Source organism: Lampris incognitus, chromosome 8 (genome assembly GCF_029633865.1).
Source record: "Lampris incognitus isolate fLamInc1 chromosome 8, fLamInc1.hap2, whole genome shotgun sequence".
Lineage (NCBI taxonomy): Eukaryota > Metazoa > Chordata > Actinopteri > Lampriformes > Lampridae > Lampris > Lampris incognitus.
This window is the reverse complement of record NC_079218.1, coordinates 9,816,350-9,842,374: the sequence shown is the minus strand read 5'-3', so window position 1 is coordinate 9,842,374 and position 26,025 is coordinate 9,816,350. Positions and strand designations below refer to the sequence as shown.

The 26,025-nt window shown below is 47.3% G+C and overlaps 1 protein-coding gene across 1 annotated transcript; it reads left to right on the top strand.

The window, feature by feature from the left end:
- The first annotated feature begins 994 nt into the window (after positions 1-994).
- zswim7 (zinc finger, SWIM-type containing 7) lies at positions 995-25,972 on the top strand. Its single transcript, XM_056284785.1, has 5 exons — positions 995-1,099; positions 3,243-3,264; positions 4,143-4,245; positions 17,526-17,630; positions 23,009-25,972. Exons 1-5 carry the CDS (start codon positions 1,024-1,026, stop codon positions 23,117-23,119), a joined length of 417 nt encoding a protein of 138 aa, XP_056140760.1. The 5' UTR covers positions 995-1,023; the 3' UTR covers positions 23,120-25,972.
- Positions 25,973-26,025: the final 53 nt, after the last annotated feature.

Here is a 26,025-nt window from a genome sequence, read left to right as displayed (position 1 = left end):
ATCCGCCAGCCAGCGGCCAGCGTGTCTTCTTATCCATGCACGTTACAGTATATTAGTAGTATATTAGCATTACATTACAGTCATTTAGCCGACGCTTTTATCCAAAGCGGCTTAGAATAAGTGCATTTAACCTAGGAAATCAGGAGGACATCGTATGCTGCCTCCCGCCATCTTATGAGAGTTCATAGGTCGGCGGGGAGGAGGGTCAAGAAATTGCCAATCACGGCTACAGAAACACGTGTGCGAGAGAGAGAGCGGGGGGGGGTAGTTTATGATGAAAGGAGAAAGAGGGCCAAAGTGAGCAGGTCAGGCATTGTGCATCTTTAACAATAAGTACTTCATACTTGGACATTGTCCAGCAGAGAAGGATAAAGACACGGGCAAACATGTGAAACGCAACAAAGTGAAGTCAGGAAGTGTAGCGGAGAACTGTGTGTAATGTCCCTCTTTCAGCACGCAGCCACGACCAAAGTCTATGAGCCCGACACGTGGGGTGTCTGTGCCAGTTTCCTCCAGGACGCTCTCCGGTTTGAGGTCCTGATGCAGAACCCCTCTGGAGGGGACTTCTTCCCTCATACCCCACCAGCTGCTTCATTAAGCTCTTCGCCTCATCCTCCAGCAGGGAACCCCTTCCCCTGTCCTGGAGGTGGTAGCAATGTGGTATGTTTTATTTTGGTATATATTTTTAGCAAATATTTGTATGTGATAGTACATGTCTTTATCTGCTTCAAATGGACAACAAAGTTACTTTTGGGAAAAAACCAAGTGATTTTATTGCACGAATAGCTTCTGCTGTATTAAATGGGGCGGTGAGTATAATTATAGCCCAATTTTTGCAATTTGTTAAACCGGTGAACAAATGTTTATTTATTTATCTGGTTTTGTTTCGTTTAAACGAACAAAAAAAAAAAGAAACGAAACGAAAAAGAACCAAACCGGATGTACCGGATATAAAACCGGAAGTTTTGGTGTAGCTGCAGCGGCAGCCGGAAGTTGAAAGAGTTCGCGACTGAAAGCTCCGCGATGCCGTGGGATTTACCCGCTGTAGCTGAGCAACTTCTCAGAGACGTCCAAAAGTCGTACGAAGACCAGTCGCAAAGTAAGAGGAGGTGCGGTGCGGGGGTGTGTGTGTGTGGGGGGGGGGGGGTGACGCCGAGCTGCACAAATCGCAGGCGTTTGCTGGCGGCGGGTTTACTCAGTATAACGTAACAATCTGGGTAACACAACGAGCCGTTCTGGATACTGTGCGTGTGTGATTAAAGAACCAAAACGAGCTTTAAAAAAGCAACGTTGTGGTTTTTAGGAGTACCAGCAATGGAAAGTAAGCGCAACACGCTGGCCGCGTTGACTTGGCAACTCAGTGTTGTGTGACGGGAATGTCATGGCGAGAGATGTCCACTAGATGGCGGTGCTGTACAATTATAGTGCTCGTTAGTGAACGTCTGCCTTGGCGATCATTCGGGCTGGAGCCTATCCCAGCAGCCATTGGGCGGCAGGCGGGGAGACACCCAGGACAGGCCACCAGGCCATCACATAGGGCCCACACAGAGAGAGAGAGAGAGAGAGAGAGAGAGAGAGAGAGAGAGAGAGAGAGAGAGAGAGAGAGAGAGAGAGAGAGAGAGACCTGTAGTTTATAGTAAAACCATACGTACGGGGGTTGCTCAAAACCTTTCATATGTACCGTTTTAATTATACCAGAAACCATTCAAGGCCATTAACACCACTAGTCCCTGATGTGGCCCAGTGATGGACTGCAATTAGGCTATCGCCTAATAACTGGTCATTGACGTCCAGTGTTGGGTAGAGCAGTAACTGACTTATAGAAGCGTGTTAGGGGCAGAATGGTGTATATTCATACCCATGCTTACTTTTGGGGGCAACACGGTGTAACAGTCCTGAACTGCTGGCAACGGAGCAACTTCGTCAGAGCAAATTGGGGTTTTGCTGCCTTGCTGGAGGCCACCTCAACAATAATTGTTCCCTTCATGTTCCCAGACAATATAGGGATTTGAACTTGCCACGCTCTGGCCTCGAGCTTGTTTATACTTGCTGCTTCCCAGCTGCCATGCCCCCCCCCCCCCGCCCTCAATTTCCATTTCACGCTGGTATGGATGTGACTCACAGTTCGTATTTCAGTAATAGGCTGTGTGACAGATCACTAGGTTGAACACAGCCACCTTAGTTTGGGATGCAAATATGAACCCTACACTACTATGAGAGGGCGGATAGAGGTGATCTTCATGAAAATGATGACCCCCTACTTACTTGTGTCAAATAAGGTCAGGCAATCCCCTCGAGATTCTTTGACATTGCCTCTATTAATCCCCAGCGATGACCACTGTACTTAGTAGTTCAAAAAATGTATATTGGCCTGTCTCTGCAGGATTCATTGTTTACAGGTAGGTGATAATTATAAGAGGCGCATTTCATCCCCAAACAGAATCAACGTAGGTACAAAATATTTCAGTTCTCTTTTTTTCAGAAACCACAAATGTGAACTAGACGAATGGACTTCATGTGGCCTAAAAGAGGCATCTGACCAACAACAATGCACTTTGTGTGGCTTTTTCATTGACCGTAATGTGTTAGTTTAACCGACTGACAGAATGTTAGCCGGAGCTTTTGAACTCGGACGATCTGAACCAGGATCAGTTTTGCTTTTTTTCCAGAGACCTTGACTGTGGCTGCTTTTGCTTTGGAAATGTATCGGGTGCTGTTTTTCTAAAAATGTTATAAATTTGGCTCCATGGAGCCATTTAGTTGATTGATTAATTGATTGGAGCATGCCGCGCTCTCTGACCCCCTCTCCTTTAAGATAAGCTGTGTTTATCGTCCAGAGGGAGGCTCACATTGCTGAGACAGTTGCGTTGGGTGAACACTCAGCAGGGCCGGGTGTAGTATTCACATTCCTCATAAACATTTAAAGACGACCAAAATTCGTATGTGGAACGCAACGGTTGTGTAGCAGACTGCTGAATTTGCAGTTCTCTCCACCAAATGAACTTTATAGGCCTACACCCTATTTAGATAAGTCTTTTTATTTAAGTTATAACAGCATCTAGTGCCTTAGTTATGTTTTTCAGGCAGTCTGCGTCAGAAACTTCTGAATCAGATGAAGCCCAGCTAGCCGATCCCAAGTTTGAACATTAATGAAACGTCCACCGGTCTTATATCTACGTATTTCTATGCAAACAGCTTTTTTTTAATCTAATTTTGTTCTTTCTTTTTTTTTTTCCCTGCAGTCTCTGATGACCTACTCATTGCGTAAGTATTACTCCTCTGACCCCTGTTATCAGCACTGTGTTAAGCCCACTGTCAAAATTGTTAATCAGTAAGGTTCATGGGAAAACCCCCCCAAAAATAACAGAAAATCTGCCCATTGATGTATATTCACATAAAGCCGTTTCAAATTTGGCCTACTTTTAAGACAACAGCAGCCTTTTATTGTCTGACTTTATATAAGTGGTCCAAATAAAGTGCCTGCAAGTCACTGAAACTGAGTGGGCGCTGAGCGGGGAGGTGGCATATCCTTTTTCAGTCTAGGTTTCCCCAGAGGGACATTGCACACCGACACGCCACAGCACCGCTCCATGCCTCTGTTGAGATGTCGAGGCACTTCCTGCTGTAGTGGGTAGCCTGGCTGGGAGGCGAGGGGTGCTCCCTGCGTGGGCCATCGCCGCCACATCCTGTCACACAAATGACTAGCTTGGAAGCTCTTCATCATATAAACAGCCGCTTTCTTGTTTTTCTCCTCTGTGATTTAACTGCCGCTGGACCGCCATAGGTGCAGTTAGTTGGTGCTGTTTGGGTTGCTGTTAACAATGTTTTTTTCATGCACGACCCCTTCTGTTGTTTGGCATTACGGTTAATAATGTCATATTCCTTGGTGTTTATATGAAGTAATATTCTGGTGGCACATTTTATGTAAAAATGCCTGCAGAGTGTTCGGTAACTGCTAATATAGCTAAATGAAGACCAAACTGATTTGGTCATCTCGCATCTGATCTGTGCTCCTGCCAGTTATCCCAGATCAATCGATCGATTATTAATTGTTAACCTCCACCTGCTTGGTTCTTCTTCATATGTACTAATTCTACTCGCTTCAAGGTTTAAATGTGCAAATGTGTGATTTTGTCTTCCAGGCTGAGGTTTGTCTTTGGGTCGTGTGCAGTGCAGGCTTTGGACCTGGTGGACCAGCGCGCCGTCACCTCCGTGTCGTCTCCCAGCGGCCGGCAAGCCTTCCAGGTCTGCCAGTCTTCGGCCTATTCACCCACCATATTAATGACACGTTTTCTTTCCAGATTAGCCAGACTAAACTAAATTAGCCAGACTAAACTGATAACCCAGTTTAAGGAGAGTGAGTGTCTGCAGGGTTGTACTTTTGCTTTTAGCGAAATCATGATTCCCTGTACCGTTAACTAGCTGAGTTTATATGAACGTTGTTCTCCAACTCCAGGCGAGCGTCTTTCACTCATGCTTCATTTTTTTAAGTACAAATGGAAACTCTTGATACTTTGTGTGTCCGTCACACTAAAACAACATGTTTGTTGATACGTCATCCAAAAATCCCAGGCACAACTGGACTCAGTATCTTCAAGCATGCTGTGGTTGAAGCGGTTTTTAGGAACCTCGTTCTTGGCTCCGTGACCATCAGTACAACTCTAACGTCACGCCTCTCTCCAAAGCTGCTTTTATACCAAAAGCTATTTATAAAGGATGTGAAACCAGAGAAGTTAGAGTGACATTTTTGATTTGACTTTCTGTTCCACGTCAGTAGGTAAGTGCATATTCCCCCGGTCTTACTGAGGTGGTCACATTCTCAGTGTGTCTAATCCTGTCCCGTATAAAGAGCTGTGAACACACAACTGGTACAAACCCACTGAACCATAAGGCTACTCGATCTAAAGGTCCGACACCAGGACGATACATGGCCAGATCTGATTTAACTTATTAAAGTAGATAATGTGTACTGAATGTAGTTTGCATTGTGTCATTTGGGTGACCTGAAGAAATAACTTTGCAGCTTAACCTGAAATTACATTCATATCTCACATTGTGTCAGGCATTCACACATACATACTCCATCGCTCCCTCTCTCAATTCCATTCAATTCAAAGGGCTTTATTGGCATGAACGTTTTAAAACAATGTTGCCAAAGCATCAATACAGTGTGGACAGTACACAATAACACTACTAAAGATGAACATCAACACAACATTGTGATGATAATAAAGAAACAATAAAACAACAATAACAATAAAGAAACAGAAGTAGATCAAAAGGTGGAGCGTGGGTTGTGAGGAGACTACAGCTGTCATGTGTTGTGCTGTTTGTCTCTTAGGCTGTGACCTGACCTGACACATCTTGCTACATCTATGCTGCTGGCACTTATTTTCCCCAAGTACATGTTGCATTGTAGTCTGGTCAGAGAAAGTATCCAAGTCTTGGCATTTTGCATTTAATTTTTGTAAAGAACTTTGTTCTTAAGTCTTCATACATGTGTGTGCTACATTGTAGCAGGAAGTGTTGCTCTGTCTCCACCTGTCTCTGTGGTCAGAGCTGACACACCCTGTCTTCTCTAGGCAGCAGGTCTGCCTGTGTCGGCCACTCTCTATGACTAAGCTCTCTCTCTCTCTCTCTCTCTCTCTCTCTCTCTCTCTCTCTCTCTCTCTCTCTCTCTCTCTCTCTCTCTCTCTCTCTCTCTCTCTCTCACACATACACATCTCGGCACTACACCAGTTTTTCCGCAACCCCTTAGTATCTATCTATCTATCTATCTATCTATCTATCTATCTATCTATCTATCTATCTATCTATCTATCTATCTATCTATCTATCTATCTATCTATCTATCTATCTATCTATCTATCTATCTATCTATCTATCTATCTATCTATCTATCTATCTATCTATCTATCTATCTATCTATACATACATATTTCTTCTCACTCATGTTTATATTACAGTGATCGAACCTGGGGCCATTCAGCTTACTGTATTGTTCGATTCTGAGTGTTTTGTATCTTAAACCGTATTACTTCTTCATGCCCATGTCAAAAGGCTTTTAACCCATATTTGACCCACTCTGAACTGACTTGACCCTCGGTGTCAACATGTTAAAACTACTTGTGGTTCGAGAAACTGGGTTTGTCCGCTGAGGCTGTGGTCATTGTGCCCTGAATTTCCCGTAAAGTCACTGCGACCCCTGTAAAAAAAAAACAAAAAAAACAAAAAAAAAAGTTTCAGAAAAGGAACTGTATCATACAATGAAAACCAAACACGGCCATGATTTCTATTTCCACTGGGAGGCGATTCGACTGCAGATTCCTTGATTGTTTCGCTTCGTTCCCTCAAGGCCTCTCTGGCAGATGTGGTCGAGCGGCGTTTATCACAAGTACTTGAATTAATGTTCTATTTAGAGGGTCTCTAATTCTCTCAGCAGTCGGTCCGGCTCTGCCAAGCGATTGTTCCGATTCAATGGCCGCTTTATCCTGAGAACTCATCTGGTTGAGATGAAAAGGCACGAAAAAGTGTGGCCGGAGTTTGTTCTTTTGGTTAGTCATTCACAAAATATCTTCTTCCTTCCATGACGCAGATATCCCATTTATGTCGCTTATTGTTTAAGTAGGTTTTGTACCGGGGCCCAAGTGTTGCTGGTGTCGTGCTGCTGACGCGATGCGTCCGGTCAAACCGCCTTATTCCCTGGAATGGCAGGGCTTGTTGGAGGTTTTATGGATTTCTTTTTCTTCAACATTTAATGCAATAATGATTAACGGCATGAAACCGTCTTTTGAAACGAGACCTCGCTGCTGTTGGCTGCACTGACGGTACGACCTCTGCTGAACACGCCCTTCCCGGTCCGACCGACTGTGTGTCTGCATGGTGAAGAAGCAAAAGGGTCCAGAATAACACAGTGTTCCTGTCTTTCTGTGGGACTTCTTTTGCTTTGTGCAGTGTGGTCGCTGGTTTTAAAATAAAGTAAGATAAGAGAAGATAAGATGTGCTCTTGTTAATTCCTGTGGGGAAGTTCCTCTTCTGCATTTAACCCGTCCTGTTGCAGAGGAGCAGTGGGCAGCCGCGGCGCCCAGGGACCAAGTCCAGTTCTTCTGTCCATTGCCTCGGTCAGGGACACTGACAGGAGTATTAACCCTAACACGCATGCCCCCCCCCCACTTTTTTATTTTTTTCCCCCAATTGAATCCGGCCAATTACCCCACCCCCCCAAGCCGTCCCAGTCACTGCTCCACCCGCCTCTCAGTCCAGGGAGGGCTGCAGACTACCACACGCCTCCTCCGATACATGTGGAGTCGCCAGCTGCTGCTTTTCACCTGACAGTGAGGAGTTTCACCAGGGGGACGTAGCACGTGGGAGGATCACACTGCCCCACCCCAACCGACCAGAGGAGGCGCTAGTGCAGTGACCAGGACACATACCCACATCCGGCTTCCCACCTGCAGACACAGCCAATTGTGTCTGTAGGGACGCCCGACCAAGCCGGAGGTAAGACGGGGATTCAAACCGGCGATCCCCCTGTTGGTAGACAACGGAATAGACCGCTACGCCACCCGGACCCCCCATGCGTGTCTTTTCGATGGTGGGAGGAAACCGGAGCACCCGGAGGAAACCCACGTAGACATGGGGAGAACTTGCAAACTCCACACAGAGAGGAGCTGGGACAACCCGGGGTTCGAACCCAGCACCTTCTTACTGTCAGGCAACAGTGCCGACCGCCGGGCCACCGTGCTATCCTCATCGCTTCAGAGGTTTTATGCACTTTAGCATTCCGAGTATTCCAGCATAGTTAAGTGAGTCTGATCGATGTGGTTCAGCTCAAACCCGTGTTGTGTTGTTTGGTTTGTCTGTCACGTCTCGCAAACGATCAGACACTTTTTGACCGCAAGGGGAGTTTAAGCCGATCGAAGGTGTTCTCAGATAGGGCTTTCCAGCTGTTTGGATCTGAACTCTTAAACTGGCTCACCGTGTGGCTTTCCTCCGCTTTCCTGGCTTTCCCGTTTTGGGAATAGTTTTTTCCGCGTCAGCCGCTAATGCACATGCTTTCAGGGTGTCTCTTGTAACGTCAACACACACTCGGGGCTCAGCGTTTTCGGTTTTTGTTTTTCAAAGACATCCGGCATGCCGAATTTCGCCACAAGAGGACACTCGCGTAACCTCACACGAACAGGAACAACGTTTGGGTCCGGGGAAACATAAAATCCGGGTGAAAATCCGTTTAAACCGATCTCCTTTTAAAAAAATCTGGGTATTTTTTGGTGAAAGTCGGTAAGAACGGAAAACGCTGAGCCTTGCACATGCTGTATAACTGTACAGTTATGTTAAAGGAGTGGTACTCCTTCAGTTTTCAAGTTGTGTATACAAAAGTTTGCTTCTGCGACGTTTTCCTCCGCCGCTGGAGGTGTTGTGTGTACTTCATGTTTAAAAGGTTAAGGATTCATCGACTGACGCTTAGTTTACATTGGGGCGGCGCGGTGGCGCAGTGGTTAGCACGGTCGCCTCACAGCAAGAAGGTCCTGGGTTCGAGCCTCGGGGTAGTCCAACCTTGGGGGGGTCGTCCCGGGTCGTCCTCTGTGTGGAGTTTGTATGTTCTCCCCGTGTCTGCGTGGGTTTCCTCCCACAGTCCGAAGACATGTGGGTCAGGTGAATCGGCTGTACTAAATTGTCCCTAGGTGGGAATGTGTGTGTGTGTGTGTGTGTGTGTGTGTGTGTGTGTGTGTGTGTGTGTGTGTGTGTGTGTGTGTGTGTGAGAGGCCTGTCCAGGGTGTCTCCCCGCCTGCTGCCCAGTGACTGTTGGGACAGGCTCCAGCATCCCCGTGCCCCTGAGAGGGGGATCAGTGGTTTGGATGGTGGATGGATGGATGGTTTACATAAAGACTGTTCAGTTAAAGGCTTTAAAGGCTGTGTCTCTTAATATTTCCATATCACTGCTCACGCCATAGTTGTACATTTCACGGCGACTGCTTTATCAGACAACCGCTGAAGTCAAACGCGACTGCTTGTCGTAATTCAACTCGTTTAGTTTTTCTCTGATTTAAAAAAAAAATTACAGAATCATCTTAATCAAAATCAGGATTATACCCATTTATCTTCACCCCGTCATATCTCTTCCCTGACTTTAACTTAATGGAACTTTGCACATGTCCAAATATACATGGCACATCGTCGGTGCCAACCTCCATTCAGGGCTTATACACCTCCAGACTCAGGAAACGGGCAGGCGACGTCACTGCAGGCCCCTCACACCCTGGTAACAAACTGTTCCAACTCCTCCCCTCTGGTGGGCGCTACAGAGCATCCATCCATCCATTATCCAAACCGCTTATCCTGCTCTCAGGGTTGCGGGATGCTGGAGCCTATCCCAGCAGTCACATTTGGCAGCAGGCGGGGAGACACCCTGGACAGGCCGCCAGGCCATCACGGTCCCCCCCCCCCCACACACACACACACACACATTCACACTTAGGGACAATTTAGTATGGCCGATTCACCTGCCCTACATGTCTTTGGACTGGGGGAGGAAACTGGAGCACCACGCAGACACGGGGTTGGATTCAATAATTTCAAATTTTATATGGGGGGGTGGGGGTGAAATCCCCAAAATTCGCAAATCTCTGCTCCAGAGGGGGAAGTTACAGGGTGGACTCGGTCTACCAAGTTTTCAATTATATTACTGGGCCGCTAACATGCATAAAATTGCACTCTGGATCTCGGACACTGATGATAACCGGATTCAGTTAGACGCTAACTCCTGTCATTCTTCATCCCTAAAAGCCCTGGTGTGTAGCAGTCTTCAGTTTAAGCCTAGCCAGCACTCCTCTAACCCCATAGTACGTACCGCTTTGAAAATCTGGCAGCAAATTAGGCGACACCAAAACCAGCAGATATCTCATCTCACTCATCTCATCATCAGCCACTTGTTCAGGGTTGGGTTGCGGTGGCAGGAAGCTAAGTAGGGCACTCCAGACCAGACAACCAGATATCAAAACTATTTCTTTCTGTGGGCTGTCATTCAAATGAACACTTAACACTGTCAACGAATCAAACCATTTTGTATATACTGTACTGTACATTGTACATATACTGGTACACTCTGTCATATCCACCTACCTCAGGCCATGTAAGTACCTGCTAACATTTATTTCAGCATCTCTGATATATTCTCTGCACCATCGCACCTTATCTCCTCTTATTTCACCTGTACATGTCAATCCTTGTGTATACATGTGGGCGGCACGGTGGCGCAGTGGTTAGCGCTGTTGCCTCACAGCAAGAAGGTCCTGGATTCGAACCCCGGGGTTTTCCAGCCTTGGGGGTCATCCCAGGTCGTCCTCTGTGTGGAGTTTGCATGTTCTCCCCGTGTCTGCGGTGGGTTTTCTCCGAGTGCTCTGGTTTCCCCCACCATCAGAAAGACATGCACGTTAGGGTTAATACTCCTGTCTGTGCCCGGCAGCTGCCCACCGCCCCTAGCTACACAGCTAGGATGGGTTAAATGCAGAGCAGAATCAGTAAAGTTTATCAAAATCCAAAATCTGTCTGAAGATTGTTGTGTTGTGGTGTTGTTCTATGTTAAGTACACTGAGAGAGCCATTAAACCACAGGCAAATTCCACGTATGTGCAAACCTACAAGGCCAATAAACGTGATTCTGATACTGATATATGTAGGAAAGAAGACTAATTAATATTTAGGGAGTGAGAACTTTCACGGCTGTTTGAATTCACACCCAGGTTAGATGGGGTTGTCCTCACGGTGGCCCGCATTAGGGCATGTGATAGTACAACAGGGGTCAAGATGAAATCTCTGAAATAGGGTCGCTCGGGAAGGATTTGGTGTCCACAGAAGCCTGAAATGTATTAAGATTTGTCTCTTAAAAACCTTGGTACACATCAGCTGTATGCATGCTCAATAATCCGTGTTAGGAAATGACAGGAAGTTGAATCGGTTCATCTGGACACAACGTTTACTGAGGGACTTCTTCCACCTCCAGAGACTGAAGATGAGACTTGGATGCATGATGACACGTGTCCCTAACTAAACGATGTGTCCAGATGAACCGATTCAACTTCCTGTGACTTAATACAAATCTGTAGTTTGTAAAATCACAGTTCTGAACATTTCCCGTGCTAGTCCACACTAACATTTGGACTATAATATATTTATCTTGGACTAAATTGTCTATATTACACAACCTCGCCACAAAGCGTAATCTTCATCTTCAGGTAGTAGGTAAGGGTTTTGAATAATACGGTCGTGAGAAACGTTATCTCGGTAATACATGACCCGAAGTATGGTTTGCAACTTCATCTTATTGGCCGGTGTGTGGGGGGGTATTTTTCCCCTGAAAGCCCACCGAATGAATCACTTCCATCCACACGTGTTTTACAGAGAAGCAGGAGGATGGCGGGACGAGGGTGAATACAGGAGGGACCGTCTGTGAAGTCATGTTTTGGCAGGTCAGAGACTTCCTCCCACAGTTTAGTTCCAGATTATTTGGGTTGTCGTAATTGAATGAAAGATTCCCGCTACCCCCCCCCTTTTTTTTGTTGAGTTTATCGTCTTAATCAAAATCTAAACGGGTTAAATGCAAAATCTAAAGTTTGTTTTTGGGGGTGTCTGGCTTGCTGGAAGCATGGTGATGACTGAGTGACTGGACGCTAAACCAGCCACCTGGTAATTGATCTGGACATAATTTCCTGGTCCTGAGATTGTTGATTTTGGATTGGCCTCGCTGCTACACTTGTGCAAATTCCAGTCGTCCTACCGTAGCGTGGTTATTTATATTTGTTCCCCCGAAAAAGAGTGACTCAGGTGCACGATTACGGCATTTCAATTCTTCACTTTGTCCTTGTTCCCAGCTGGGGTGGTGATCGGCTGGCAGTGAAATTGCTGTTAGTATTGTCCGAGTATATTTAGTAAGAGGCCTTCCTGATTTGAAACTCGTCTGGAGGCACTGGTGTCAAATTGTTGAGGTGATGATGAGGTAATACCGCAAAATAAAGCAGACATTTAGGTGAAGGTGATCATGCCTTAAAGATGGAAAATACAACATCCACATGCTTGGTTTAAATCACAGGCCATTCATTGTGCAGGAAAAAACAAGTAAATATAAGGGTTAAATAAATGTATTTGAACTATGTTGACTGGTTACTGAGTAAATACAAATAAGTAAGGGTTTTTCTGTACCTCCAGTTTGCTTCCTTGTCAATATACTGTGATGTTGAAGATACACAGATAAGCCAAAACATTAAAACCACTGACAGGTAGGTGAATAACGTTGACTATCTCATTACAATGGCACCTGTCAAGGGGTGGGCTATATTAGGCAGCAAGTGAACAGTCAGTTCTTGAAGTTGATGTGTTGGAAGCAGGAAAAATGGGCAAGCGTAAGGATCTGAGGGACTTTGACCAGGGCCAAATTGTGATGGCTAGACGACTGGGTCAGAGCATCTCCAAAACAGCCGGTTTTGTGGGGTGTTCCCGGTATGCAGTGGTCAGTACCTACCAAAAGTGGTCCAAGGAAGCACAACCGATGAACCGGCGACAGGGTCATGGGTGCCCGAGGCTCACTGATGCATGTGGGGAGCGAAGGCTAGCCCGTCTGGTCCGATCCCACAGAAGAGCTACTGTAGCTCAAATTGCTGAAAAAGTTCATGCTGGCTATGACAGACAGGTGTCAGAACACAGCTTGCTGTGTATGGGGCTGCATAGTCAGAGTGCCCATGATGACCCCATCATGGCAACGGTATTCCCTGATGGCAGTGGCCTCTTTCAGCAGGATAATGCGCCCTGGCACACTGCCAAAATTGTTCAGGGGTGGTTTGAGGAACAGGTCAGAGTTCAAGGTGTTGCCTTGGCCTCCGAATTCCTCAGATCTCAATCCGATCGTGCATCTCTGGGATGTGCTGGAAAAACAAGTCCGATCCATGGAGGCCCCACCTCACAACCTACAGGACTTGAAGGATCTCCTGCTAATGTCTTGGTGCCAGATACCAGAGGACACCTTCAGAGGTCTTGTGGGGTCCATACCTCGACGGGTCAGAGGTGTTTTGGTGACACGAGGGGGACCTACACACAATATCAGGCAGGTGGTTTTAATGTTTTGGCTGATCATTGTATATTCATCACACACTTCTGAACCCTTTGTGTCACAGGGAAGTAGCTGTTAAGCTTGAGTATAAGGTGAATATTAAATGTTACGGCTGGGTAACATAACCATGGTAAAGCGCCACACACAACGTTCACCTTGTATTCAAGTTTAACAGCAACAGAATGGGACATTTTATTGCTGGCTTTAAGGAGAGGTTGCAGCATTTTGTGTTTCAACAGAGACCTTGGTTTGCCAAAAGATCACTCAGCTTGAACCTAAAACAAACTTAATATGTTGGCCTTCGAGAAAGGATGTGTTGCTCTGCTTGGATTCCTGTGCCAACACATACACAATGAAACACAACTTGCAGACATGTCGGTTTTCCTTCCCAGCAGTGCGTTGTGTTTTTTTTTTTTTTTTTTTTTTTGCCATTTTACACTTCTTTTTAAGTTGAATTATATGAAGCTCAAGTTAAGCGTAACGTATGCTAAGCTGGTCGTCTGTGAACCTGCAGCCGAACACAAGATAAATCCACCCAACCCAGTGGCGTCTCTGGCAGCAAACACATCTTTGGATAAAGCTTCTTGGCCTGTTTCTCAGCGACTTCCCGGAGTTCCACCCCAAAGCCTCGTTTTGTGCCATTGAACTGTTGAAGTAAAGACCCATCCAAACTCCTTGTCCCTGGCACATGATGGCTTCCCCAGAAGTACTCCTGTGAGAGCCCGGCCTTTCTTGCAAGCACAGAGTCAGCAAGTTGCACAAACCTCCCCGCCTTTTGCAGGGACCTAACAGGAGCACTCTATTTAGAGTTTCTCTTGTGAATTCCCCCCGCCGGCCCCTTGGACTCATTCCAGGTAGTGGAAGCGGAGTGGCAGTGTTCGAGTCCATGCTCTCTGTGCAGGGGCCACCACATCTAGCCAGCTCTGCAGCTTGAGTCGCAATGATGGCACATACTCTGTAACACCGTCGAGAGAACAAAACTGCCAAGTGTGAGCTGGTTTTCAATGCCCTCCGGTCCTTTTAGGTCCAGACAACCCTCAGCCAGGCGTCGTAACAGTTTAGTCTCACATCTATGTGCTGCCCCCCCCCCCAAAGTCCTGGAAAACTTGGAACTTTGTAGACTAGTTTTCCAGTCATGGAAAACACATGGAAAATATCAAATTGATCATTTTGTTTACTACTTTATTGATCCCCGTGGGGAAATTCTTCCTCTGCATTTAACCCATCCTAGCTGTGTAGCTAGGAGCAGTGGGCAGCCGCCGTGCCGCACTCGGGGACCAACTCCAGTTCGTTTTGCCATACTTCCGTCAGGGACACAGACAGGAGTATCAACCCTAACATGCACATCTTTTTGATGGTGGGAGGAAACCGGAGCACCCGGAGAAAGCCCACCACAGACACGGGGAGAACATGCAAACTCCACAGTAGAGGATGACCTGGGACGACCCCCGAGGTTGGACAACTCCAGGGTTCGAACCCAGGACCTTCTCGCTGTGAGGCGACAGCGCTGACCACTGGGCCACCGTGCCATGGTCACGCGTCCTCATGATATCAATGAGGTCATGGAATATTCAAATTCCTAACAAAGCTAACAGGACGTTTGCCAGATGAAGACCCATTTAGGTCGAAATTTGCACACGAAGTAGACAAGTATGGAAGCTTTTTGGTTTTATGTCATGGAAAATCGTAACGTCGGGTTATAAATGTGTCCTTTTACTCACTGAGATGCACATCAGTGTTGGAAATTTGGCACAAAGTTCAGTGACCCGCTGAACATTACACAGTCTATTCAGAGACGGCTGAGGCTTCTGTTGATAGTTCATAATGAACAAGATCGCCTTAGATAAGCAATGGCTGTCATGTATATCTTAGCAAGTCATGGAGAAAATGTCATTGAAAAGACGTGGAAAATGATTTTCTCAAAAAAGAGTTGGAACCCTGCGGTTTACCGCAGTCTTGCCAATACGCGTCCTTGTTGTGACTTCTTTGTAATGATGTGTCTCATTTTTACAGATGAGGTGTTGTACTTGTGTAGGTCACAGCGGAAGGTAATTTAGTGGGCCTGTGTAGAATAATGGAGTCTGCCAGCTCGCCGTCTCGGGTGCCATTAGTTATAGTGGGGGCGTCAAGCTAATCTGGTGACTTAATGCCCTCATGTGTCATGTGTGCGAGGGCCAGACTTATAAGACGAGTGCTGAACGAGAGCCGGGGTCCGTTGGCGGGAGATTCTGTCAGCGGATCCCATTAAAGCCGCGGGTCGGGCTTGTTTAAAAATGCATCCTCTCCATCTTGTCCCCTCCAGGCAGCCAGTGACTGGTCTGAAATGATGAGGCAGGTGCGAGCAACCTCACCTTCAACCCCACCTCAAACCCCGTCAGGGCCGTGAATCATTTAACCGCAGGGTTCTTGCGTAGGTCTGGCAAGTATGGAAAAGTTGGGAAATTATTTTCTTAATTTCCAGGTCTGAAAAGGAATTGCCAGCAAAAAAAAAAAAAAGGTGATTAATTGTATAGAGAGAAAACAGTTTTCCAGATGATGGTTGGTCGGCGTGCGTGGCTTTGGAAGGTGGTCTCCCTTTAATTTTCCTCTCTGGGAATCGGTCAGATTCTGAAACTAGATAACTAGCCCGTCCACGGCCATGGAGACTTGCAAGTTACTGTTTCCTCGGACAATGATTTCCATCGAAGTTATCGTCAGAAGGCAGAGGCAGAATTTTCCAGCTCATTTGCTCCTGAGACAGGTTGGCCGAAAACGTTTCATATTTGGTTAGAAGAAAATGAACATTACTATCCTTAGTACATAGTGCTCTTATAGTTTGATTATTCCGTCATTTATCTTGTAGTCTCAGTGTAAGTGAGTACTTGGTACTCTTATCAATAATCAACACTACTTCTACTAGTACTACTACTAATAATGAGAATGATAACAATAATGATAAAACCTTTATTTGTAAAGCGTTTTACAAAGAGCTGAAAAAGAGTGACGTGGCAGCATTAGATGAAGTGGCGTATAACACAACCGACACCACCGACCCCAAGTACCAGTTATAGAAAATAAGCCATTTTTGCTACAGCTATTGGAGAAAGCCTCCGAGTCTGGGAGACTAGTTAGATCTGGAAAAGGTCTGAAATTTCAAGGTTAAAAATGGAAATAAAACAGAAAAGGCTCCCATGCAGTCTTCTTCGCTTGTAAAAAACAACTCTGTTAAGTGACTTTTCAGACTTGGCAGGTCTTCATCAGGCAGACATCTTGTTATCTTCCAAAGCAGTTGAGGGAACACACCATGTGCGGGTTGACAGACCCACACCATGTGCGGGTTGACACACCCACACCATGTGCGGGTTGACAGACCCACACCATGTGCGGGTTGACACACCTACACCGTGTGCGGGTTGACAGGCCTACACCATGTGCGGGTTGACACACCTACACCATGTGCGGGTTGACAGACCTTTTTGTGATATGTATTATAGTGCTGGCACGATTGATTGATTGATTGATTGATTGCCATTTTGGAAATTGATTAATTGTTTGAGTCGTTCATCAAGTAAAAACACCAAACATTTGTTGGTGGTTCTTTAATAAATGCCAAGATTTATTTGCCTTGCTCTGATTTATATTGTTCTGAAATGATTTTTATTTATTTATCTTTTCAGCTGTTGGTCGGACGATATAAAAAGTTTTAAGACTCCGGAAAATTAAGCCGGGCATTCGTCAGTATTTTTACATTTTTACAGGCTAAATAATTCATCGATTAATTGAAAAGTAATCGAGCGTGAACGTAATCATTAGTCGCAGCCTTCATGCGATGATGCAAGATTAGCGAATTATAAAAAAGAGGAATCAGTTTCACCACATTTCGCCCGCAGCTTTTAACCTTCGCAGCTCCGTTTCCAGAGAGCGTGCCGCTCTCCCGGAGGTTCGGGTGACTTTACCGGTGGGAGTCCGGCGGCTGTCTGACGAGTCGTTAATTCAGACTAAATTATATTAACACAGTTGTGCAAGAATTATTTTCTCTGCAAGAGCAGTTGTACAAAAGCAGAGCCGGCTACATTTCACATGAGTTTTGGGTCCAGTGCCCCTTTTCCACTACATGGTACCGGCTTGGCTCGACTCGACTTTTCGTTTTCCGTCACCGGAAAGTACCGGCATTTTGATAACTGCTACCGCTTTTCCGGTACCACCGTTGTGGAGGTTCCGAAAAAACTGGAGCGGGTACACAAATCAATGCAGGCCAGCTACACTGAGGGAGGGGGGGGTACTGTCACAGTGGTGGAAAACGTCACTCGTCGAGTCGAGTCGAGTCGGGCCGGTACCATGTGGTGGAAAAGGGGCATAACATTTGTGTGTGTGTGTGTGTTCTGCCTTGCGTAGCATATCACCAGTTTCTTCTCTGTGTGCTGATGTTTGTTCCCTCCTTCCAGGTGACGGGAAGCTCGGGCCATTTGTACACCTGCTTCACCTCCTGTCACTACTGCTCCTGTCCGGCCTTCGCCTACGCCGTGCTCCACCGGAACGAAGGCCTGCTGGTGAGCCTCACCCACTCCCCGCCGTCTCTCACACGCAGCACAGACTTCCATACACACACCCCGGCCTCTGTGTGAGCGCCAACCGTACACGGACACTAAAACACACGCGTGTGTGTTTATATATACACACAGAGCTGGCGTCAGCTGGACAATGTCACGCCGTGTGCGTCTGGTCAGGCGTGGCTCCCGAGCTGCCAGAGGAGGCTGCGTTTCCACGTGCGCGGCAGATGCGCCGCGGTCCGGGGGTCTCCGTGTCTGCCCGCCGAGGGGCGCCTCGGCTGTGATTGACCGGTCGTATTTGAAGCTGTAGCTCTAAATATCCGCGTCCCAAATGGCCTCGAGCTCCTGTCCGGACCGTGGGGCGGATTTGGCTCCCTCGAGGCCGCAGCTAAAACCGGTCTGAGAAACCCCTCAACAGCGCCGATGGCCGTCCCCCGTGAAATGAGGCTGAGCAGAGAAGCGCACAAAATATTCGCCGCCCCGCATTCTTCTGTCTTGTTAGCTGTGCATGCTGCCACTGCTGCCTCCTTGCAGAAACGGGTTATTATGGGAAGATTATAGGGTGGGGAAGTAGCGCTTGTCATGTCTGGGATGACTGTCTACCTGACTCGAAGCCATCCGTCGCACCGGATGATGGAGACGGGGGGGGGGGGGGGTCGATTCCGCACAAAATCCCGATAATAAGCTGTAGTGATTTTAATATGGCGGTGTTTCCCCTGAATTACAGTGCTGAAGCCCAAAGCGCGGACGACAGGTCAGACGTAATGATTCCTCCATCTGGGAATGTTTGCATCTTTTACTTAGGGAAGCGGACTCGTGCTTTGAGCTTTTGTAACATTGTCTGTGGATTATGGCGGCGTTCAGAGTTCGCTGGCGAGGCGATGGAGCCTTCACCTTACAACGCTGAATCGCATCATTTATGGTATTGCGATATTTCAAAACATGCACGATGTATCACCTCGGCACTAGGAATATCGCTGCCATGTCGAATCGGGAGGTACCTGCCAATCTCCGGCGCCGTCGGACACCCGTGTTCACAAGGCCGAGCCCCTAACAGCCGCTCTCCATCCTGGGGTTGGCTGAGCGGTGCGGTTATGGCACGTTGTGGTCAACTGTGCGGCGCTCCCCTCCCCGCTGACCCCGGCGGCCAGGGAGGACCGGATCTGTTGATTTACCGTCTGCTGCAAATTCCAGCGGGCTTTGATAAAACCCAGACCGGGCTGCTCCTCCACGGAACGGGTCAGACGGTGGCCGCATAAAAGCGTGGGATGGACGGCATTTAGCCGCGAGCTGATGGAGAGAGGCGAGCTTACACACACACACACACACACACATGCACACACACACACACACACGCACACACACACATGCACACACACACATGCACACACACACACACACGCGCACACACGCACACGCACACACACGCACACGCACACACACACGCACACACACGCACACACACGCACACACACACACACACACACACACACTGGAAATCTGTTGTTTTTGTGCGTCACTCTCATTGTTTATGTAAATTACTAACACACATCACTAACTAATGCTACTAATTACTAACACTCACACACATTACTAACTAATGCTACTAATTACTAACACTCACACACACATTACTAACTAATGCTACTAATTACTAACACTCACACACATTACTAACTAATGCTACTAATTACTAACACTCATACACACATTTCTAACTAATGCTACTAATTAACACGTACACACATTACTAACTAATGCTACTAATTACTAACACACACATTACTAACTAATGGTACTAATTACTAACACTCATACACACATTACTAACTAACTCTACTAATTACTAACACACACATTACTAACTAATGGTACTAATTACTAACACTCATACACACATTACTAACTAACTCTACTAATTACTAACACACACATTACTAACTAATGGTACTAATTACTAACACTCATACACACATGACTAACTAATGCTACTAATTACTAACACACACATTACTAACTAATGCTACTAATTACTAACACTCATACACACATTACTAACTAATGCTACTAATTACTAACACTCATACACACATTTCTAACTAATGCTACTAATTACTAACACTCATACACACATTACTAACTAATGCTACTAATTACTAACACTCATACACACATTACTAACTAATGCTACTAATTACTAACACTCATACACACATTACTAACTAATGCTACTAATTACTAACACTCATACACACATTACTATCTAATGCTACTAATTACTAACACTCATACACACATTTCTAACTAATGCTACTAATTACTAACACTCATACACACATTACTAACTAATGCTACTAATTACTAACACTCATACACACATTACTAACTAATGCTACTAATTACTAACACTCATACACACATTTCTAACTAATGCTACTAATTACTAACACTCATACACACATTACTATCTAATGCTACTAATTACTAACACACACATTACTAACTAATGCTACTAATTACTAACACTCATACACACATTACTAACTAATGCTACTAATTACTAACACTCATACACACATTTCTAACTAATGCTACTAATTAACACTCGTACACACTGGCATTGTTATGGAGGCCCATTCGTTGTAGGTGGACATAATAGGCAAAGGTTTAAAACAAGTAAATCATCAGTGTGTTGTCATAGTGATAATAGGTAGCGCTTCGTTAGGCAAACGTAGCAAAGATTGGAAACGCACAGCCACACACGCATGCCGAGCCTCCGACCTACTCCTCTCTAGGCACCACCAGCCGCTCGGAGGCCACGTACACCCATTCCCCGCTTCATACAAGTATCTTTCATTCGTGGGAGAGTTTACAATGGGCTCCACCTATAGGAGTAAGTTTGGGTATTTAGGCAGGGCAAATTCAGACGAAGTAACTGGCACCACCTTCGTGGTAAAGCGGTTTGCGCCAGCTGGAGCTCCATGTTGGTGCTGATTCAAGACGTTCGTATTCTCCTTTACAGAATGTAAAAATACATGACCGACAATAAACCCAGTCTGGTTATCTGCTTTCAAGACATGTAGGTGGAAAGCCAGGAGATAAATGTGCTTCTTTTTTTATGTGCCTCCGGGCTTCATCATATCGTCTGTTTATTAAGGGGGATTGTATTTCTGGCGGCAATTTTATAAACAGCGAGACAATGTTGACAAAAGTAGGATTTTTCCACGACCAACAACCCATGCGATTAGAGGAATCGATACGTTCTGTGATGTTCTCACGAGAAACCAGCCGGTGACGGAGTCAAAGGCCGATAAAATGTAAGTCTTGGCAATGGGTGCAGTGACCCTAGCGTGGGTTACAGGTCCTCCTTCCCCACTCCCAAGCTCAGACCAGCAGTGGTTGCAGCTGACCGTCGAGGGTAATAACCGCCGGTGGCAAGGATCACAAATGACCAAGCTATAAGCTGGCTGTAAGGAGGAAAGCCGCAGTGTTTCTCAGCCGGTAACCCTTCATCCTTGCTGCACCATGGGTTCGGGTTGCATAATACTAACTGGCACCATGGCTGGAAACACTGTCTGTACGTTTCTGTGGAAATTCCTGGCCAGGTGGAGGGAACTGTGGTGCAGCAGCAAACACGCTCCCACTCAAACTGGGGGAAAAACGGAAAAACGACGATGATCTTCCGATGCGTCTGTTTGACAAACCGTTCATATGACCGGGGGGCGTCCGGGTGGCGTGGCGGTCTATTCCGTTGCCTACCAACACGGGGATCGCTGGTTCGAATCCCTGTGTTACCTCCGGCTTGGTCGGGCGTCCCTCCAGACACAATTGGCCGTGTCTGCGGGTGGGAAGCCGGATGTGGATGTGTGTCCTGGTCGCTGCACTAGCGCCTCCTCTGGTCGGTTGGGGCGCCTGTTCAGGGGAACTGGGGGGAGTAGCGTGATCCTCCCGTGTGCTACGTCCCCCTGGCGAAACTCCTCACTGTCAGGTGAAAAGAAGCGGCTGGCGACTCCACATGTATCGGAGGAGGCATGTGGTAGTCTGCAGCCCTCCCCGGATCGGCAGAGGGGGTGGAGCAGCGACCGGGGCGGCTCAGAGAGCGGGGTGATTGGCCGGATACGATCGACTCTGTGCATAACGGTAGTCCGCTGACTTCCGGTTTCTACTGCGGCGGTCATAGCAGTTTCCTGTTTGTTGGCGTGTGCTATTGACTATGGCACATTTTTTTGTGACGCCTGCAAGAGTCGCCATGGATAAATGTCAACGACACGCACAGAATTGTCGACACACTTTCATCTGCACCTACCAGCAAACCGGTGAAGAGTTTCAAGTTGTGCACATCAAGTTACGTCCACAATTCTGTCCGTCCGTCCATCCGTCCAGTCATCCTCATAATTGCGGATGTAACTTGCAGACATCGCGAAAAATATGCCATAGTCAACAGCACATGCCAACAAACAGGAAACTGGTATGAGCGCTGCAGTAGAACCCGGAAGTCAGTGGACCACAGTTATGCACAGAGTCGATTGGGGAGAACAAGGGAGAAGAATCCATACGACTGTACAAGTCATATGGTTTGGTGGAGTTTGTAAAACATTAGACTCTCTGTATCAGCTTTGGTCCCAGGGTCTTTTTTTGAGGGGAGAGATCCCCCCCCCCCCATTTTTCTCCCCCATTGTACCCGACAAAATTACCCCACTCTTCCGAGCCGTCCCGGTCGCTGCTCCACCCCCTCTGCCGATCCGGGGAGGGCTGCAGACTACCACATGTCTCCTCCGATACATGTGGGGTCGCCAGCCGCTTCTTTTCACCTGACAGCGAGGAGTTTCACCAGGGGGACGTAGCGCGTAGGAAGATCACGCTATTCCCCCCAGTTCCCTCCCCCCTGAACAGGCGCTCCGACCGACCAGAGGAGGCGCTACTGCAGCGATCAGGACACATACCCGCATCCGGCTTCCCACCCGCAGACACGGCCAGTTATGTCTGTAGGGACGCCCGACCAAGCCGGAGGTAACACGGGGATTGGTAGACAACCCAATAGACCGCTACACTACCCGGTCACCCCTCCAGGAGGGTGGGAACTGTTTACTGCTGAGCTGACGGCACACAGCCACAATGGCTGCTACACCTTGTTTGTAGTCCCAGAAAATCAGAGTCAGCGGGTCTGTTTGTCTGTGCCTCCTGACAGCCAGCTGTATCACAACACTGTTCTACTGGAATACCGACTGTCTGTCCAACACAGCCGCCGCATCGTCATCACATTTCTAATGGATGAAACAATGATTTATTAATGGAGAGAAACCGCAGACTTCAACTAGCTTTAACACTGATTTAGTCCCGCTGAAGGATCCTGATTCCCGGTTTTCTTTTCTCCCCAGTGCAAACACATCCTGGCTGCCTACCTGTCTCAGGCCATGGGTGTGAGCCAGCAGGAGAGCGTGTCGGACCAGCAGATGTCTGCGCTGCTCAGCGGCTCCCTGGCAGAATGAGGATCAGCGCTCCTGTCCGACTCCCCCCCCCCCCCCCCACAAATACACGGGACTTCCTGAATGAGCGATGACCCCCAAAGGAATTCCTGCCTTTTCCAGGGAACTTTCTGCTGCAGAGAGGAATGGTATCCGGAAAAAACCTAAACCTGCTCGGTCTGTCTGAGAAACACCAGACGTCCTTTTCGTTTCCTTTGGGAGAGCTGTTGATCTGCAGCACGGAAATCTGCATCTGTTCACGGGATATGTACCGTCTTATTTTTAAGCCCAGTTTGGTTTCGCTCTCGTCTCGGTGACACGACGAGGCTAGCGGAGAACCGCCGAGCTGTGAGAGGGGCTCGGTGAGACTTTGAAAAACATTTCAAAACCACCACAGAAGTGGGTCGGTTTCTCTCCTGTGTGTCCTGTAAATACAAAAAATGGGTGTTCCCCGAACAGTGTGACGGATTTGTAGTTGTAAAATTTGACAAATAAAGACAGGTCTGGGACAATATAAACATCGGCTTTATTAAACAAAATTATTTTACCGTACATACAGGTTGCATCATGTTAAATAGCGGTGCTTGTTTCCAGCTGCAGCTTTGTCGAGTGAAGGAGTGGTCTCTGTTACGGGGACAGCCGATCATCGGCACGGGAGCAGCCGATCATCGGCACGGGAGCAGCCGATTATCGGCACGGGAACAGCCGATCATCGGCACGGGAGCAGCCAATCATCGGCACGGGAGCAGCCGATTATCGGCACGGGAACAGCCAATCATCGGCACGGGAGCAGCCGATTATCAGCACGGGAACAGCCAATCATCGGCACGGGAACAGCCGATTATCGGCCTGACCGCAGTGCATCATATCTACCGATTAGTGACCGTCCTCCATCATACTGACACGTATGCATTTTGTGACGGGAAAGGCAGGAATGTTAAAGGCGGCCAACCTGTTTTCCTTGGAGTCACAGTAAGACGATAAGTCCAACATCGATCACTAGGCGTGGAACAAAAAGCTCAACACCTATAGTACACACCTCATTTTACACGTCGAGTGGACAAACACAACACAAGCGTTACAGTGCAGTTACAGTATAGATGTCTCCATTGGAATGTACTAGAAGATCGGCACACTCCTGCGATGTAGCCCTTTGGAAGTTCTGATGCTCTGTGCAGGACAGGTGGTGGTGCGCCACACAGGAAGTGCGGAAAGGCAAGCGCTGGACTTGCTGTTAAGAACACTTGTGAAACACAAACACGGCATCTGTCAGCATCGACAACAGCGAAGCCTACCGAAAGGAAGAGGAACATGACGTCAGTGCGTTATTGTTTGTGTTGCTCCTTGGCTGTAGTGATTGGCTCTCACTAGTAAAGACTCATTAATGCTTCGACACGTGCACGGCGACACCGTGCTACGCCAGACCACATTTGATCTCTGTTTCGAGAAGTATCTCTCTTCCCCATCATCAATGGAGAGTGAAGCAATTTCAAGGGCTTGACCTAACAATGGTGGTCAACACACACACACACACACACACACTCACACACACACACACAAATAAAATCGTTTATTTTTCTATACTTGTGAGGACCCCTCATTAACTACATTCATTCCCTAGACCTTAACCCTTACTTTAACCTAATCCTAACCTTAACCCTTACCTTAACCTTAACCCTTACCTTAACCTAATCCTAATTCTAACCTTAACCCTTACCTTAACCTAATCCTAACCTTAACCCTTACCTTAACCTTAACCTAGTCCCAATTCTAACCTTAACCCTTACCTTAACCTAATCCTAAATCTAACCTTAACCCTTACCTTAACCTAATTCTAACCTTAACCCAATCCTAACCTTAACCCTTACCTTAACCTAATCCTAACTTTAACCTAATCCTAATTCTAACCTTAACCCTTACCTTAACCTAGTCCCAATTCTAACCTTAACCCTTACCTTAACCTAATCCTAACCTTAACCCAATCCTAATTCTAACCTTAACCCTTACCTTAACCTAATCCTAATTCTAACCTTAATCCTACACCCAAATCCTAACCCTAAAATAGACCCTTTAAAATGTGAGGACCGGCCAAAATATCCTCAATTTGATGGTTAAAAAATCCGATTTGTTAAAATATAGTTAACAAACACACACACACACACACACACACACACACACACACACACACACACACACTTGGTTTGCTTCATCGCAGAGCCCGCGTGGCTTGGATGCAGTGCGTCATAACTGTTTAACACGCTGCACATGCAGAGCGGAGCGGAGCGGAGGAAGGGAAGCGGTGCGGAGGAGGAAGCCGCACTTCAGCTGCACACTGAACACTTCATCCACGTTTCCTGTTTCACTCGCGCTCCGTCAACGTTTACTTTTCTTTGTTGCGTGTTTTTGTTTTGTTTTTTGTTTTTTTCAGTCAGTGCGGTGGGTGAACTTCAGTGGCGTGGCTCGTGTGTCAGGTGGGGGGAGGAGGGGGGAGTTTGGCCGTATTGTTAGAGCAAATCAGTGCGGCGTGTGTGACAGCCGTCATTCCTCCGCGAGAGAGGAGAGAACAGCTCGTGCTGTTGTTGCGCAGCAACAGCACGAGACGGGACCCTCGGCGTGACTGACGGGTGAAAGGATGTGGGCCAACGGTTTGTCAGCCGCGCTGCGGGGAACGTCCGCATGTAGGAGGGACGTTCCCGGAAGACCAAACAAAGCCCTCCCGCCGGTGCAGAGGGCGGGGTCAGGGGTCAGCTGCAGGCGCTGCGGGTCGTTTACGTTAAGGGGAAAGGCGTGTAGTGTTGTGAGACACCGTGACGTAATGGGAGACTACCGCCTCAGCCTCGCGGATAAGGGAGAGCTGTAGCGTGGACGAGGGGAACCCCCCCCCCACCGTCACAACGGCCCACCCCCCCCCCCGCTAACATCCGCCTTTT

What these genes read in the sequence shown, in the direction of transcription:
- zswim7 (XM_056284785.1), top strand. Translation starts at nt 1,024, where the DNA reads ATGCCGTGGGATTTACCCGCTGTAGCTGAGCAACTTCTCAGAGACGTC. An exon ending in GTACGAAGACCAGTCGCAAA is followed by an intron (nt 1,100 to 3,242) that starts GTAAGAGGAGGT and finishes TTTTCCCTGCAG; the next exon opens with TCTCTGATGACCTACTCATT. An exon ending in ACCGGAACGAAGGCCTGCTG is followed by an intron (nt 17,631 to 23,008) that starts GTGAGCCTCACC and finishes TTTTCTCCCCAG; the next exon opens with TGCAAACACATCCTGGCTGC.